The sequence below is a fragment of the Hyperolius riggenbachi genome, chromosome 7 (assembly GCF_040937935.1).
Source record: "Hyperolius riggenbachi isolate aHypRig1 chromosome 7, aHypRig1.pri, whole genome shotgun sequence".
NCBI classification, from domain to species: Eukaryota; Metazoa; Chordata; class Amphibia; order Anura; family Hyperoliidae; genus Hyperolius; species Hyperolius riggenbachi.
In genome coordinates, this window is record NC_090652.1 from 36,670,002 (window position 1) to 36,687,020 (window position 17,019).

At 48.3% G+C, this 17,019-nt stretch overlaps 1 protein-coding gene across 7 annotated transcripts in view; it reads right to left on the reverse strand.

The window, feature by feature from the left end:
• The window catches only part of LOC137524253 (nuclear factor 7, brain-like), a 157,831-nt gene that overhangs the window by 139,415 nt on the left and 1,397 nt on the right, over positions 1-17,019 (reverse strand). For all 7 annotated transcript variants that reach the window (XM_068243901.1, XM_068243904.1, XM_068243902.1 and 4 more), the window contains exons 2-3: positions 12,952-13,026; positions 9,468-9,616 (exon numbers count right to left, since the gene is read on the reverse strand). In XM_068243901.1, coding sequence (XP_068100002.1) covers positions 9,468-9,616; positions 12,952-13,026 — 224 coding nt within the window. The remainder of the gene's footprint in view (positions 1-9,467; positions 9,617-12,951; positions 13,027-17,019) is intronic.

Sequence of the window (17,019 nt, forward strand, 5' to 3'; positions counted from 1 at the left end):
TAGGTACACGCAATGTAAATTTCTGACAGATTTACTGTCAGATCGATTATTTCCAATATGTCGATCTGATTTCCGATCAATTTTCCATTCACCTGGAAAATCGATTGAAAATCCAGTGGCATACCTAGGGAATTTGACACCCAGTGCTGATTATTTGCAGACAAACCATCCCCCAAAAAAACAACCAATTTTTTTGATGGGTTGCTGCAAATTTTGGGCGACTTTTGGAGAAAAGGTCATCAGGATGTGGACAGAGCTAACCATTATGAAACACTGTACTCTATACAGTGCTACAGAAGAGGTCAGCGCTATATAAATACACAATAATAATATGGGAGGACATTAGACTTTGGTACAATTAGATTGTGAGCTCCTCTGTGGACAGTCATAAAAGGGGGACATACAAAAGAGGTGGATGCATAGGGGGGGTTAAGAGGTAGAGGCACAAGACAGGGAGCCTGGGGGGAGAGGAGAAATGGCAGGAAGACCTCTCACCAGGACTGCAGACATCACTAGTGCTGTTTGGCAGGGACAAACTGGTAAAAGAAGCTACTGAAATCTGAAAAGAGGAAAGGGTCATGGGGGAAGACCAGAAAAAAAACAGGGTGGGAGGGGGAGCTGGGAAATGAGATAAGATTACCTGCAATCAAGGTAATCTAAATTGCCTGGAGTTTGCTTCGCTGTTCACTGCAGAAGTCCGCTGTCAGCACCAGTATCACTGGCTTCTGCAACAGCAGACTGCCCTGTGTTGTTTACTGTGGTTAGGGTAAATAATAGTCCAGTGCACTCTGGTATTACAGCAGGCTACTTATGACAGGCCACCTCTGAAGCACTGAACACATCCTGCAGCCTCTCCGCGCTAATGTCCCAGCTGCAGCACAGCAATTGTTCTCTCTACTCACCCTGCTGCTCTGCACCTTAACTCACTGCAGGCTGTGTGTAGAAAGCAAGGAGACATTGCCCGCGGGACAGGAAGTGGGACTGGGGTTCTATCTAGTACAGGAAGTAGTAAAGTCCCCTGCACTGCCTGCTGCTATTTTCCCGAAAGTTGCCAAAACTATGAAAAAAGGTCCCAGGTGGAAAAACACAGTCGGTGAACACCACAGCGGCACCCCTAGCCATGGCTACTCCCGGTGCTGTGAGAACCTGCAGCCTTGTGGTAGGTACGCCACTGCGGAAATCAGAACGAACATGTTGGAGATAATTAACCTGACAGTAAATCTGTCAGAAAATTGTGTAACTAGCATCAGTGGGAGCTGAAAAAACAAAAAACAAAAATTGTACCAGAGACAATCAAAAGTTTAAACCTAGATTTATTAACCTTTAAAATACAAACAAAAAAGTCCATGACATTCCAGGAAAATCATTTTCAGGATTCAAGCTATAAAACACAATTGTTCATCTCATCAGCTTACTTTCACTTAAAGAGAATCTGTATTGTTAAAATCGCACAAAAGAAAACATACCCGTGCGTTAGGGGACATCTCCTATTCTTAAACAGAAAGACACGCACACCAAGCCAATTCAAATGCTTAGGAAGCAATTCCGAAACGCCGATGTCTGGGTAAATTAGTTGAGGGTGCCAGCACCTCATCTTACACTGTTTGTTAAACTGACTTGTGCTCACTATCGAATTGGGACTCTGTTCCTGGACTTTTCATCATAGGGGGATCTTGTTCTCCTAGAGACCCATTCTGGTTAAGATGCAATATTGGCTTATCTACAAGTAGCCCTTATTTCTTGGACTGTGTCCTTACGAGCTGATGTTACTATTCAACCATCTTTCCAGTTAATTGTGGGCATTTTAATGCATTGTAGTTTATGTACTGTATTGTAATTTTGTATGTCATTTTTGTATGCTATCTTTTACTGGTACTGAGAGCTCAGACCAGCATATGTCATTACTATTGTAAATACACTTTTCTAAGCATTTGAATTGGCTTGGTGTGCGCGTCTTTCTGTTTAAGAATTGGTGATTATTTTTTGACACAGCACCCGGATTGTATTGCGATATATATGCATGTTTTGTGACTAGAGGTGTGCAATACCTAATCTATTTTATATGGACATCTCCTATTCCCCTCTGTCACAATTTATAAACAAACAAAATGGCCACCAAAACAGGAAGTAGGTTGATGTACAGTATGTCCACACATAGAAAATACATCCATACACAAGCAGGCTGTATACAGCCTTCATTTTGAATCTCAAGAGATCATTTGTGTGTTTACCTTCTGTCCCCTGCAGCTCTCATGCACTGAATAGTGACAGCCAGGCTGATCGTTTCTTCCTGCAGACAGCTCTGCCCTGTCTGTAATTCCTCAGTATGTGTCAGCCCAGCTCCTTTCACAGCCTAACAGAGGAGGATTTTTATCCTGCTCTCTTCTCTCACTGATAGAGAGCAGAGACGCTGCTGGCTTCTGTAACTAACACACACTGGAGTGTGCATAAAGGGGGCCTGGAGGGGGGAGTGCATAACAGATCAGCACGGAAGAGTTGGCAGCCTTCCAGACACAGGGCAACAAGTCCGACAGGGCAAAAGATACATTGATTTATTACAGAGACGGTGATAGTAGAAAGTGCTGCAGTAAACCAGAGCACATTAGAATAGGTTTAGGAACTTGTAGGATGGCAGAAAAAAGGATGACATTTTTGTTACAGAGTCTCTTTAAGGCAGGGGTGCCCAATGCGTTGCGAAGGACTCCTGGGTAGATCGCGGCCGGGTGTTTCAGTAGTGCGCCGGACACTGCCGCCGCACCAGCGTACTATCTAATTGTGCTGCTCTGCTACGCAGAGCAGCACGTGGCCAGTCAGAGGAGGAGAGGAAAAGCCAGTGAGAGTCAGCGTCTGTGGCCCCTCCCCTCCAGGACGCACAGAGGAAACAGCGGGGAAGAGTGAATGCAGGAGACAGCCTGTTTCACGGATCTCCAGGAGGGGATGAAGGGAGACTGACAGCGGGGAAGAGTGAATGCAGGAGACAGCCTGTTTCACGGAGCTCCAGGAGGGGATGAAGGGAGACTGGGAAGGCTGTCAAAAGAAGCTTAGAGCTTCCTGCAGAGAAGGGTGAGTCCTCATGCAAATATCTCACCCTGGCTGACAGGGGTCTGCAGCTGCTGGCTGATCACACTGTAATTAGTCTTTAACACCAGCCAGCAGCACACTGAGATGGGAGCTCAAATGTGGTGTTTGTAGGACTGCTTTGAGGTCTCACTGGGTAAATGAGTAGTTAATGGATCCTCATTGATAAGGATCTCTGATAACACTGTAAAAAGTTCAAAGGATTCCAAATACTGCATACCAGCCAGCTTGTAGATTGAACCCCTGTCTATACTGGACATACAAGGACAGTTTCAATCCTGTTTACACTTACTGACTTGCTTTTTAGAAATCAGGATGGGGGATTCTGCACTTGCCCACTTAAGCTGCAATTTTTTTTTGGGGGGGGGGGGGGGGAAGGTCTGTGTGGAAGTTGGTAGATCTCTCAGGCTCGATAATTTTCAAAGTAGCTCACGAGCCGAAAAAGTGTGGGTACCCCTGCTTTAAGGCATAATATCGTAAGCCCTACAGGCCTAGTCTGAGACCTGAGACCCACTGCCATTCTGCAATCGATTTTGCAGCAATTCCCTGAGCAATTTGCAGAGAGTTTAGTGAGCGTTTGGTAGCGCTGTAGAATAAACTATACATTGCACATGTATCAGGGATCGCCTGACACATGTGCTTGACTGTTGCTTGAGCCAAAAAAGCATAAACCTCCTTCTCCCCCCCAGCATAAAATCAGGGCTGTGCAGTGTTCTCCCCAGAGCCTTTCAGCTGGGCAGAGAACCCGGCCGCCATTTGCCTCATCCCCCCCCCCCCCATTTGTCCTGGTCTGCGGTGCGGCAAAATCACTTTCCTCTCGATTTATTAGAGTGAGCAGCGGCTGTGTCTGTGCAGCCGCCCACTTTCATGCAGGGACGGTCTGTGCAGCCGCCCACTTTCATGCAGGGACGGTCTGTGCAGCCGCCCACTTTCATGCAGGGACGGTCTGTGCAGCCGCCCACTTTCATGCAGGGACGGTCTGTGCAGCCGCCCACTTTCATGCAGGGACGCTATCTCCGTCCTCATCCCTAGCTCCTGTCAGTAGTGTGGAGGGGTGGGGAATGTTCATTACAAGCAGGGGAGGTGGGGAGATGAAGTTTGGAGAACGGAGAGAAAACGCACTGCTGTGTTCAGAAGAATGTCTGTCTGCTCTCCCCGTGAAGAAGTAGGTGTGAAGCGTTATAGCCACTTCGCCAGCACGGGGCAAGGAGCTGAAGTTTGCTTTGCTCTGTTCATCCAGGCATGTCTGCCTCTCCTCCCCCGCCATCAAGTGCCTGTAACTTAGAACAATTAACTCGCCCTGCTGCCTGGCTGCTGTGTATCTATCTTAAAGGAACACTGTCAATGCCCAGGTGTTCTAAAATGACAACGTACAAATAAAGTAGCTGTGTAAACATTTTCCTACTATTCATGTTAAATATCAGAGGCAAAAGCTGTAATTCATTGTGTGTAGATTTTAGCTACATTTGGAATGTCTCATTTGCAAAGGTGAACCTCTGCAGTCTGACATGCTGAGAACAGTGTAATATTGAAGCAGATTATTTAAAAACAGGTATCAGGTTTCACACACTACAGTATTACAAATGTTTATGTTGCACATAAGATACATTTCCTCTGCTCTCTGTGATAGAAAGCTTTGCCTGTCTCTGAGCTCTCTGCACACACAGAGTTAACGATGCACTGTGAAAGGAATCCCCCTCCCCTCATTGCTGAGTCTGCCGTCAGAATTTTAGCAGACTGCTGTCAGAAAAATGTGAAAGGAATTAGATAACAGTAATCAAATAGATAAGCAGTAAAATGTATACACCAGTACTTAGCAGCACTTCCGAAACATCTATCTCAATTGGAAAAAAAACATGTTAATCGATAGTGTCCCTTTAACTCATGTCCCTCTAGATGGGTGGAGCTGTTAGCCTCTGATGTCTCCTGCTTAATTAAGAATAGCTCCGAGGTCAGGTACAACTAGAGCCGGATGTCCCACAAGGCTACAGAGGCAGTTGCTTGCTCCCACTTTTTCTCCTCTTAGAAGTCCCTCTGCTAAATTAGGTGTCTAATAGCAGCTGCAGAAGCGTTCAGCTTCCATGCCTGTGAGCTGTACTCTGCACTATCAACACTGTGTAGTACAGGGATCAGGAAGCGGTGATGAAGAAAATGCAGCTGCTACAAAGTAAGTTTGCTCATAGATGCAATGCTGTTGGAGAGGGACATTCTCAGAGTGCTGCTAGTGGATAGGAGCAAAGAGGTCTTCAAATCCACCAGCAGCACCCTGACTGAGAATTCCCCTCCCCAACAGCATCACTGTGTGAGCCCCCCCCCCCCCTGCTCTATTGGTAGCAGCCAGTGTTAACCCCTTTTCTTGTACCCAGCGTGATTTCCCCCCAGCAGTACCCAGCGTGATCAACACACACACACACACACACACACACACACACACACACACACACACACACACACACACACACACACACACACACACACACACACACACACACACACTATGACCCTTTTAGCACCCAGTGTGACCTCCTACTGAGTAGCACCCAGCGTGACCTTCCCCACCCGGATACTTTTTCATGCTACCCAACTTGAAAAAAATTCTGGGGAGAACACTGCTGTGGAATCGGTACAAAAATCATCCCACTCTGACTCCTCAGTTTATGAAACCTCCGACTCCAGGTACCCAAAACTGCTGACTCCTTAGTCTAATTTTTACAAAGGTTATGGATTTGGTTCAAAAATCATTCAACTCCGTCGTTTACTGAACCCACCGACTCCAGGTACCCAAAATTGCTCCGACTCCACAGTCCTGCATAAAATACTCACCAAGTGTCCAGCGCTGTCCTAAAACCTTCCTGTGGCTCGTAGCAGCTTTCTGGTGTCCTCCAAGTATGGCTCCCAGCATGTCACCTGACACACCGGGAGCCGTGTATGGATGCTGAAAAGCCACTAGGAGCTACAGGACAGCTTGACACTTGGTGAGCAGTTTTTGTCCTTCAAAATACACAAATTATGGTTCCCATAATCCTCTCTGGCATGCTGAAGTCAAGACTTCCAGTTGCCCGCGTTCCGGCTAATGGGGACTTTGCGATAGACAGACACACACTGCTCAAAAAAAATAAAGGGAACACAAAAATAAGACATCCTACATTGTAATGAATGAAATGTTCTCATTAAATACTTTGTTCTTTACATAGTTGAATGTGCCAACAACAAAATCCCACAAATAATAATAACTGGAAATCAAATGCATGAACCTGTGGAGGTCTGGATTTGGAGTCGCTCTACAGGCTGATCCCACATTGATGAAATGTCCTTAAAGAGGCACTTAAGTGAGGAAAAAAAATTGAGTTTTACTCACCTGGGGCTTACCTCAGCCCCCTGCAGCTGTCCGATGCCCACGACGAGTCGCTCTGATGCTCCGGGTCCCGCTGGCGGCCACTTCCGGTTTCGCCATCAGGACCCGTCAGGCTGGGGCACGCGGCTGATTCTACGTGTTCCCAGCCTAAATAGCACCCCTATGCGGCCATATGTCCGCATAGGCACCCCTATGCGGACATATGGCCGCATAGGGGTGCTATTTAGGCTGGGAACACGTAGAATCAGCCGCGTGCCCCAGCCTGACGGGTCCTGACGGCGAAACCGGAAGTGGCCGCCAGCGGGACCCGGAGCATCAGAGCGACTCGTCGTGGGCATCGGACAGCTGCAGGGGGCTGAGGTAAGCCCCAGGTGAGTAAAACTCAATTTTTTTTTCTCACTTAAGGTTCACTTTAAAGGGAACCTAAACTGAGGATATGGATTTTTCCTTGTAAAATAATACCAGTTGCCTGAATCGCCTGCTGATCCTGTGTCTCTAATACTTTTAGCCACAGCCCCTGAACAAGCATGCAGATCAGGTGCTCTGACTGAAGTCAGACTGGATTAGCTGCATGCTTGTTCAGGGGTTGTGGCGAAAAGTATTAGAGACACAGGATCAGCAGGAGAGTCAGGCAACTGGTATTTAACCTCCCTGGCGGTTAAATTTTTTTTTCAAATGATGAAAAAAAACTTTTTTTTTAAAAAAAAATTTTTGTTTCATGTAAAGCTACCAGAGTGGTAGCTACATGAAACACCACTAGAGGGCGCATGTGGCCCTCTAGTCCGATCGCCGCCGGCAACAATAGCAAACAGGGGAACGCGTATATAACGCGTTCGTTTGGCTTCTCCTGTCGCCATGGCGACGATCGGCATGACGTCGGCCGACGTCCTAACGTCAGGCGCACTCGATCCAGCCCATAGCGCTGCCCAGAACTCATTGGTCCGGGCAGCGCAGGGCTCTGGCGGGGGGGGGGGCCTCTTCTGCCGCTGCGTGCGGGCGCTCGCCGCAGAGCGGCGGCGATCAAGCTGTGCGCGCAGCTAGCAAAGTGCTAGCTGCGCGCACAGCACTTTACATGATGAAAATCGCCCCACCAGGGGCTGAGATATCTCCCTGTGCGGCATAGCCCGAGCTCAGCTCGGGCTTACCGCCAGGGAGGTTAAAAAAAGGAAAAATCCATATCCCTCTCAGTTTAGGTTCATTTTAAAACAAGACAAAATGAAGCTCAGTAGTGTGTGTGTGTCCTCCATGTGCCTGTATGACCTCCCTACAAACACCTGGCCATGCTCCTGATGAGGTTGCAGATGGTCTCCTGAGGGATCTCCTCCCAGACCTGAACTAAAGCATCCACCAACTCCTGTACAGTCTGTTGGTGGATGGAGCGAGACATTAGGCCTGAAAGATAAATCGAATTTAAACCAAAATCGTGATCACCAAGATCACAATTTCGGAATCGTCAAAGCGGCGATTATCGTGATTACGTCATTTCCACATGGGGAAGTTTGAAGAAGCGGCTTCAAACTTACCCAAAGTCCCGGTGCTTGCGGCCCGCAGCATTGGACATACCTTCCGCTCGAGTCCAATGCTGTCCGTCCTCCAGCTCTTGTGCTTGTCAAAGCTGTAGGTCACATGACATACAGGAAGTATTCCGTGCATTAGAGCCTGCAGGAGGCGAAGTGGTTAGACGGGCATCGCTGGACTCGTGTTGGAAGAGAGACGGGGACAGAGGAGCAACAAACAGGCACAAAGCTTGATTTAAAATCGTGAATCTAATCGAAATTTCAGACAGAAATCGCTCAATTCATTTTTTTCCTAAAATCGTTCAGGCCTACGAGACATGATGTCCCAGATCTGCTAAATTAGATTCAGGTTTGGGGAACAGGCAGACCAGCCTATAGTATCAATGCCTTCATCTTGCAGGAACTGCTGACACACTCCAGCCACGTCATGAGGTCTAAAATTGTCTTGCATTAGGAGAAACCCAGTGCCAACTGCACCAGCATATGATCTCACAAAGGGTCTGAAGATCTCATCTACATAATGGCAGTTAGAATACCTCTGGCGAGCACATGCATGGCTCTGCAGCCCCCCAAAGAAATGCCAACACACACCATTAATGACGTTGGGCCCTCATACCACCCTCATGGACCGCTTGGACAGACAGATGCACATGTGTGGCCCACTGGAGCTCATTTTGCAGGGCTCTGGCAGAGCTACTCCTGTTCCTGCTTGCACAGAGGCGGACCAAAACATCAGCCAGAAAGCACAGAAAATGAGAAGTGGTCTGAGATCACCACCTACAAAACCACTCCTTTAACCTCCTTGCCGGTCTAAAAAATCCGGCAAGGAGGCAGCGCCACACTTTTTTTTTAAAATCATGTAGCTACATGATAGCCGCTGAGCGGCGGCATCCCCCCACCCACTCCGATCGCATTTGGCGATCAGAGTATGCAGGAAATCCCGTTGAGAACGGGATTTCCTGCAGGGCTTCCCCGGTCGCCATGGCGACCAGGCGGGATGACGTCACCGACGTCATGACGTCAGAGGGAATCCCGATCCGCCCCTTAGCGCTACCTGGCACGGATTGGCCAGGCTGCGCAGGGGTCTGGGGCGGCTCGGCCCGGGGGGTAGCGGCGAATCGGCGGCGATCGCGTACTACACGCAGCTAGCAAAGTGCTAGCTGCGTGTAGGGAAAAAAATTATGCAAATCGGCCCAGCGGGGCCTGAGAAATTCTCCTGCGCAGGTTACCCCGAACTGAGTTCGGGATAACCGGCAAGGAGGTTAATGGGGAAGTCTTGCAAATTGCTTATCCACCTGTTGTCTGTTCCATTTGCACAATAGCATGTGGAATGGACTGGCAATCAGTGTTGCTACCTAAGCGGACAGTTTGATTTCACAGAAGTGTGATAGACTTGGAGTTACATTTCATTGTATAAGTGTTATATATATTCATTCCAAGGTACAGTGATGTCGCTATCAGTGGATGAACGGCAATGTCCCAGCATGCAGAGAGTGCAGGAGGGATGGTTGAGTTACCTTCATTTCAGGCTCGCCACCCTCATCCTCTGGTGTCTGATCAGTCGTCCCATTTTCAGGCATATCTTGGTCCTCTGTGTCCTCTTCCATTACTGGTGTGGACAGAACAAGGCGGGACTTGTCCACCCACTCGTTTTTCTGGTTGGCCACTGTGGAAAAAGCAATCTTGTTGAAGACAGCTTCATAGCAACAAAAGTCTGGGAGAGCACCTGGGGCAAGTGTCAGATATCACTGAAGCCTGGCGAACACGTATGAGGACCGTCAGCTGACATGGATCGGGAATCAATCGATATCGCTAGGCCTAGGCTGCACAGACATGTTGCTAGTGTCCAGGCTAGCAACACATTTTGTAGCTACGTTGGCGCAGGGGCCAATGGAAAGGCTCACGAAAAGCCTCACAGAGCAGATGAGACAAGTAAAGAGAGCAATACCCTCGGCCAGCTCTTGGTCAAGTCAATCCACTGAGCTGTTAATGTGCTGTAAAGGGGGTTGTAACATAACATCCAAAAATAAAAGATTGCCAAACAATAGTTAGCAGTGCCCCCAAAATATATGCGCACCCGGTTTCTTATCCACTTATAAAAAACTGACAGTATATCTACGCCCCACGGGAGCACTGCTCCCATTCCAGGGGTGAAGATATACGTCTACCGCCACGATCATCGCCAGTATCTGCACTCCTGTCGCCGCCCGTTAGACACATCAGTGAATGGGAAAGCAGTTTGGCGAACTGCGCAGGCGCTGTATTTCTGCACCTGCGCAGTTCACCGCAGCCCACATGGCTGTGATTGACAGCGGCGGTTCGCGCAGCCGCTGTAAGGCCGACCTGAATAACGAGCGGTGAGACCGGGACAGCAGCGGGGAGCAGAGCGGTCGGCGTGGGACAGTCGGCTGCAGGAGGCTGGAGGAAGCCACAGGTGAGTAAAGCCCATTTGGGCTAGTTTGCCTGATAACTCCTTTATCCTTTAAGGAGAAAAAAAACCCTTAGAGGTGACCTGATTAAATAGGTCCCAATATGTCTCCCAATTTTTTCTTCTTACTTGGTCTGGGTGCGGTTGCCTAACTGCAGGAACTGTGAAGTTCCAGTGGGATTGTGGGAAGTGCTTTTTTTCCCCACTTATCTGGGGCTTCTGCCAGCCCCCTGCAGCCGACCTGTGCCCGCGCTGTCCTGGAACGATCCTCCGCTGTGGCTAAGTTTCGTTATCATATACAATACACATGCAATATAACGGGGTTTTAAATGAACAATCAACGTTTATTCTTCAGTGTTCAAATTTCTTCTAGATTACGGACAGGTACCACAAGAACCACATACAGGACTCCACATCAAACCAAAGGACTGCCTGACACGTGTTTCACGGCCAAAGACCGCTTCCTCCGGAGGCACTCAGTACATAAACATATCAATTGTTGATTCATAGGTGAAGTCAAAACGCAATCTGTAAGGAACAGTAAATCTGTTCTCCTAAACGTGACCCTGGACGCTGAAGCGCATCCATGGAAGATAGGAAGATAGGCCCTGGCCACAAGTCCCTGTTTGCACTAACGTTGCTGGGAGCGGCCTGCCCAGGCGCATTACAAGAAAACCTTGTAATGTGCAGATCACTCCTAGCGACTGGAGCAAGAACGAGAATGCGCACAGCCAGGGCTGCGCAGGTGCAGTTGCCGTCCACTTAGCCGCCACAGGGGGCCCGGAGGATCATACCAGGACAGCGCGGGCACAGGGCGGATGCAGGGGGCAGGCAGAAGCCTCAGGTCAGTGTTTTTATGTAACTTCGTTTCCTTTAAAGGGAACCTTAACTGTAAAAAAAAAAAGTTTAACTTACCCGAGGCATCTACCAGCCCCCTGCAGCCATCCTGTGCCGTCGCAGTCACTCATGGCTCCTCTGGTCCCCTGCTGCCACCTAGTTTCGTTTTTGCCGACTGGGAGTCGGCCGGCCACCATGCGTATGTTTTTACACATCCCTGCTGGTGCAAGAAGCTATTGCAGACATCAACAAGTACATTTTTACGTGTTACGGGTGTAATGCGTAAAATTGGCTGTGTGCTTGCTCATTCGCGCTCCAGTCGCCAGGAGTGACCTGCACGGTACGAGGTTTTCTTGTAATGCGCCTGGGCAGGCCGCTCCCAGCAACGGAGCTAAACGTTAAGAACGAGCCTACAGTCCCTAGCTCGTTCGTTAACCGGGGACTACCTGTATTCTTAAAAGCGCTGGGGAAATCGCTATACCAAGCAATTTTTCAAGTGCTTAGCGATTTCTCTATACCTTCCATTAAGCAAAAATGTTCAGAAAATGGTACAGGCAACGCTTTGCTGAGCGGATCGGAAACGAACCACTCAGATGTGATCTCTCTCATAGGGAATCAGTGCACAAGCGCTTTCAGGGCAATTTTGAAAATCGCCAGTGCTTAAACATTCATTAACACCCGCCACAGCCAAGTTTAGCCCAGCGTGTATACGAGGCTTTAGAACAGTGCTGGTAAAACGACGGCCCGGTGCCGTATCCGGCCATTGTGCACTGTAACTACAGATTCCTCTCCTCCCCCCTGCAGAGTCACGAGCGGGCGATAACGAGGTTAAAACTCACCTGATCGCCGGCAGCATGTAATAGGCTGGCACATCCTGATGGCGTGTCATGTGACGCCCTGTTGCCATGGAGACGCGATGCTGGAATCGACAATCAGGTGAGTTTTAACCTAGTTATTGCCCACAGTTTTGCCAGCCCTGCTTTAGAATCATCAGCTCTGCTGCTAAAGGCCTGGTGCACACCAGAGGGGTTTTTCTGAGCGGTTTGAGTTTTTAAATCTGCTGCTAATGTTATCCTATGTGTCTGTGCACACTGGAGCAATGAGGTTTTGTAAAAAACCCATAGCATTACATTGGGAAGAGCTTTTAGAGGTTTCAAAAGCTCTTCCCAATGTAATGCTATGGGTTTTTTTTACAAAACCTCATTGCTCCAGTGTGCACAGACACATAGGATAACATTAGCAGCAGATTTAAAACTCAAAACGCTCAGAAAAACTCCTCTGGTGTGCACCAGGCCAAAGTCAACATTCTAAATGTGCAAAAAGCAAGATGGTGCCCACCATGAGGGAAAGAGCGAACCGATTCTGCACCTGTGGCCGCACAGTGATATGACAGTGACAGCAGTTTCAAGTATGGAGAACATGGCAGACAGGAAATGAAGTGGATAAAAATTTAGTGCAAGATCGTTTTAACAGTGCCCAAACATGGTACAATTTTTTTTTTCGACTTGATAATTTAGTTTGATTATTCCGTTAGATCGAATATAAAGATTTTTCCAAAATGTCTGATCAGATTTTTATAGAAAAAAATAGGATAATCATTCCTTTTTCTTATTAAAAAAAAAAGTATTTTTCAACTTTTATTCGTTTGTTTTGGTGGGAAAAAAAAAAATGGGAAAAATCGAACGTTTTTTATTGTACCGTGTATGGGTACCATAAGAGAAACAACATTTACTTACAGTCAGTATAGCGCACAAGGAACTCCTCTTTCCCCGCCCGCTTGTTCATCCTGCTTTCTATAACTTCAGCATCGTCTGGAATAAGAGGACAGAAACACGACCATTATTGCAAAATGCATAAAAAAAAAAAAAGAAAGTATAAGAGAAAAAAGTAGTAGGAATAAAGTAAGTATTTACCCATACACTTGCGCGCCTTTCCATCAGTATACAGCAGATCACTGTAATTAAATCTGCTGTAAAATCATTAACGCAAATGTTGACCGATCGACCGATTTCCAAAGACTGGCGTGCTCATGCATGTGCACTACAGAGCGGCCCTTCTTTGGAAGCACTTAAGGTGGCCATACACTGGCCCGATTCGCGGCCGTTTCGACAGCAGATTCGAGCCTGGGATCGAATCTGCTGCCAATCGTTCGCGCTAAACGCACCCACTGATCCGATTTCCTCCCGAAATCGGATCTGTCTGTCGATAGCGCCGTGCGGGAAATTACCCTTGATCGCCCACGGGTAGGGTGCGCGTCGCTAGCGGCGGCCGATCAGGTATACATTACCTGACGCTGGCTCCCGGGCGTCTTCTCCGCGCTGCACCGCTCTGTTCTGGCTCCATCCCGGCGCTTCCTGTGTCACTGCAGTGACCAGGAAGTTCAAATAGAGGGCGCTCTATTGGTCACGGAGTGACACAGGAAGCGCCGGGATGGAGCAAGAACAGAGCGGTGCGGTGCAGCGCGGAGAAGACGCCCGGGAGCCAGCTTCAGGTAATGTATATGGGGGGGGGGGGGGGGGGCACAGGCGGCAGGAGCAGCTCAACAGATTGTGATCGGTTTCATGCTGAAATCGATTCACAATCTGTTTGCAGTAAAGGCAGCCATACGATCCCTCTCTGATCAGATTCGATCAGATAGGGATCTGTCAGCTGGTCGATCTAATGGCAAATCGACCAGTGTATGGCTAACTTTAGGGACGCGAGTGCTTCTGAGGACCCCTGGAGGAGATTTCAATCAGTTGGTTGAAAACAAACAATGGGGGACAGCGCAGGAACAAACACCTGACACATTAAAAGCTCCGGTTTTCAGCTACAGAATAATGCCTGGTACACAATACACCCAGGGGACTAGTAGGGAAGAGACCATAGGGGCACCAGGAGCCCCATCTAGAGTATTATAGCTAGCTTGTTTGGTAATGTATAAACAGGTAGATGGGTATACTAACAAAGCTGTGATGCAAAGGAAGCAACCACTTATATGAGCAGATGAGGAAGTGCCGCCCCAACTCGGCCTTGTGATCGTAGTTCATTGGTCAGAGCTCAAAAAAAAAAAAATCCTCCTCCTCTTAGAGTGGGTTCCCCTATCTAGAAGCGACCGGATCAGGGTAAAGCCAAGGTAGGAGGTGCCCAGAAAAAGTATATATATTAAGCTTACAAATGGATAGGTAGAAAATGGAGGTCCTACCTTAAAGAGAACCCGAGGTGGGTTTGAAGACTATTATCTGCATACAGAGGCTGGATCTGCCTATACAGCCCAGCCTCTGTTGCTATCCCAAACCCCCCTAAGGTCCTCCTGCACTCTGCAATCCCTCATAAATCACAGCCACGCTGCTGACAAACAGCTTGTCAGAGCTGGCTGTGTTTATCTCTATAGTGTCAGTCTGCTGCTCTCCCCGCCTCCTGCAAAAGCCTTCAGTCCCCGCCTGCATCCCTTCCCTCCCTGCTGATTGGAGGGAAGGGACGAGGGCAGGGACCGGAGCTATGCAGGAGGTGGGGGAGCAGCTGAGACTGACACTACAGATGTAAACACAGCCTCACAGCACGGCTGTGATTTATGAGGGATTGCAAAGTGCAGGAGGGCCTTAGTGGGGTTTGGGATAGCAACAGAGGCTGGGCTGTATAGGCAGATCCAGCCTCTGTATGCAGATAACATTATTTAAACACACCTCGGGTTCTCTTTAAATGAGAACCTCTCACGTGTATGGTAGTACAAAAATGTCTCACTTTATTGAACACTAAGACTGCGCATTTCACAGCATAAGCCGCTTCCTCAGGTGGATTTTTTGTGCTGCGCTTTACAGTATATCCTTCCAGTGCGACGCACTAAGTCCAATAGGCCCCATTGCCTTGCATTGCCATTGCGTTACCAGTGGTAAAAAAGGGTAACACAATGCAGGTTTACAAGGCAAGTGTAGTCTCTGCCTGGTACACACCATGCAATTTCACTTCAGGTGGCCAGGTCTATTTGATTATTTCCATGAGGCCCAATATGATTTCCCAATCTTTTTCTGATCGACTGTGTGATCACTTCTATACAGAACCGATCAGAAAAAAAAGATTGAAAATTGGATCGGACCTGACGGAAATAATCAATTCAACCCATCCGATGAGAAATTAAAAAGCGTGTACCAAGCAGAGGCTCAGGCACCTTATTACACTTGCCTTGCATTACCCTGTTTTACTGCAAGGAGGGTGGCTGGATAGTGTACTGGTTAAGGGCTCTGCCTTTGACATGGGAGACCAGGGTTCGAATCCTGGCTAGGTCAAGTACCTATTCAGTAAGGAGTTCAAGGCAAGACTCCCTTACACTGCAGGGTGGCCTCTTGAGCGCGTCCCAGTGGCTGCAGCTCTTGAGCGCTTTGAGTCCAATAGGAGAAAAGCGCTATACAAATGTTCGGATTATTATTATAAATGCAAAGGCAATGCAAGGAAATGGGGCCTAGCAGACTTACCACGTCAGAAGTGCCCAATCCGCCGCAAGGTCCACAGCTTACCACTGTCGAACTTCTGTGGCCGCGGAAGTAATGCAAGCCAAATGGCAGCGTAAGAAATTTAAACATGTTGGCGTTACAGCGCGCACGCTCGAATGACGGAAATAAGGCGGGGAAACCCGGGGATCCCAGTGACGTACTTTCTGTTCAGCTGGAAATATGTCACTGGGCGAGGGGCATATGACCCTGTTGGCGCACTCTGCCGCGGGGTCATATGATTGACATTTCATGCGTTGCGGTGAGACAGGGGCAGGGCACTATACTGTAAGGTGCAAAACCAGCCTGAGGCCTCTTGCACACTACATACGATTCAGATTTGCAATTTTTAATCTATTTTTACATGCGATTCCGATTTCCGAGTTTTAATCGGTACTGCATGCTGTGTTTTTCTTTTGATAGCATCAGCGGAAAATTGGAATTAAAAATCGGATTTGCAGTAAGCAGGGGGCTCCAAACAGGAGGCTTTAGGCTGCTTTCACAGTGGGACGTTGCAGGCGCATGTTAGAGCAGCCTGTAACGCACGCCACCGCACAGTAATGAAAAGTCAATGGGCTGTTTACAGTGCCCACGTTGCGTTACATTGTAACGCAGCACGTCACGTTAAAATGCTGCACGTTATAAGCGGCTAAGCCGCGTTAAGACTGTTTGCACATGCTCAGTAGTGTTGGAGAAGGAGGTCTCCACTCCTCCTCCTCCGCCAGCCACATGGCTAATTAATATTCACTGCACGGTGTGACGTGCAGTGTTTACTTCCTGGAGCGGCCGCTCTGTGCGGCGATTGGCCGGGAGGGACCACGTGATGCCGCATGCGTCCAAGAGTACGCATCATGGACGCCAGAGTGAGCTGCACAATGTGTCTCGCTCTGACGTCCACATCCAACACCACCAGGCGTTGTGTCAGGGGCAAGTTATGCGACCATAACGTCCACCAAAACGCAACGTCCTGGTGGGAAAGTAGCCTTAAAGAGTAACTGTCAGGCTGCAGAAGCTAATTTAAACCTCTATTCTCCTGTGTTAAACAGTTTAGAAGGAAGCTCAAAAGCCATTAGTGAAGATAAAAATCTCAGTTACCTTTGATGTGTGCTTATCAGCAAGTCTGTTATAGACCCATAAAGACGCAAGCCGCATACTAAACTGCAAAGCATTCTGGGGCCCTCCCCTCGGCTGCTAATGAGACGTTACAGAAGCTTGTAATCAGTCCAGCGTGTAGCACTGATAAATCTCGGGGCAGAGTACTCTGCAGGAGTCAGCTATTGTTCCTAGCCACATGGCTCATTAATATTCACTGCACACTGTGTTGTTCAAGTAGGAGCT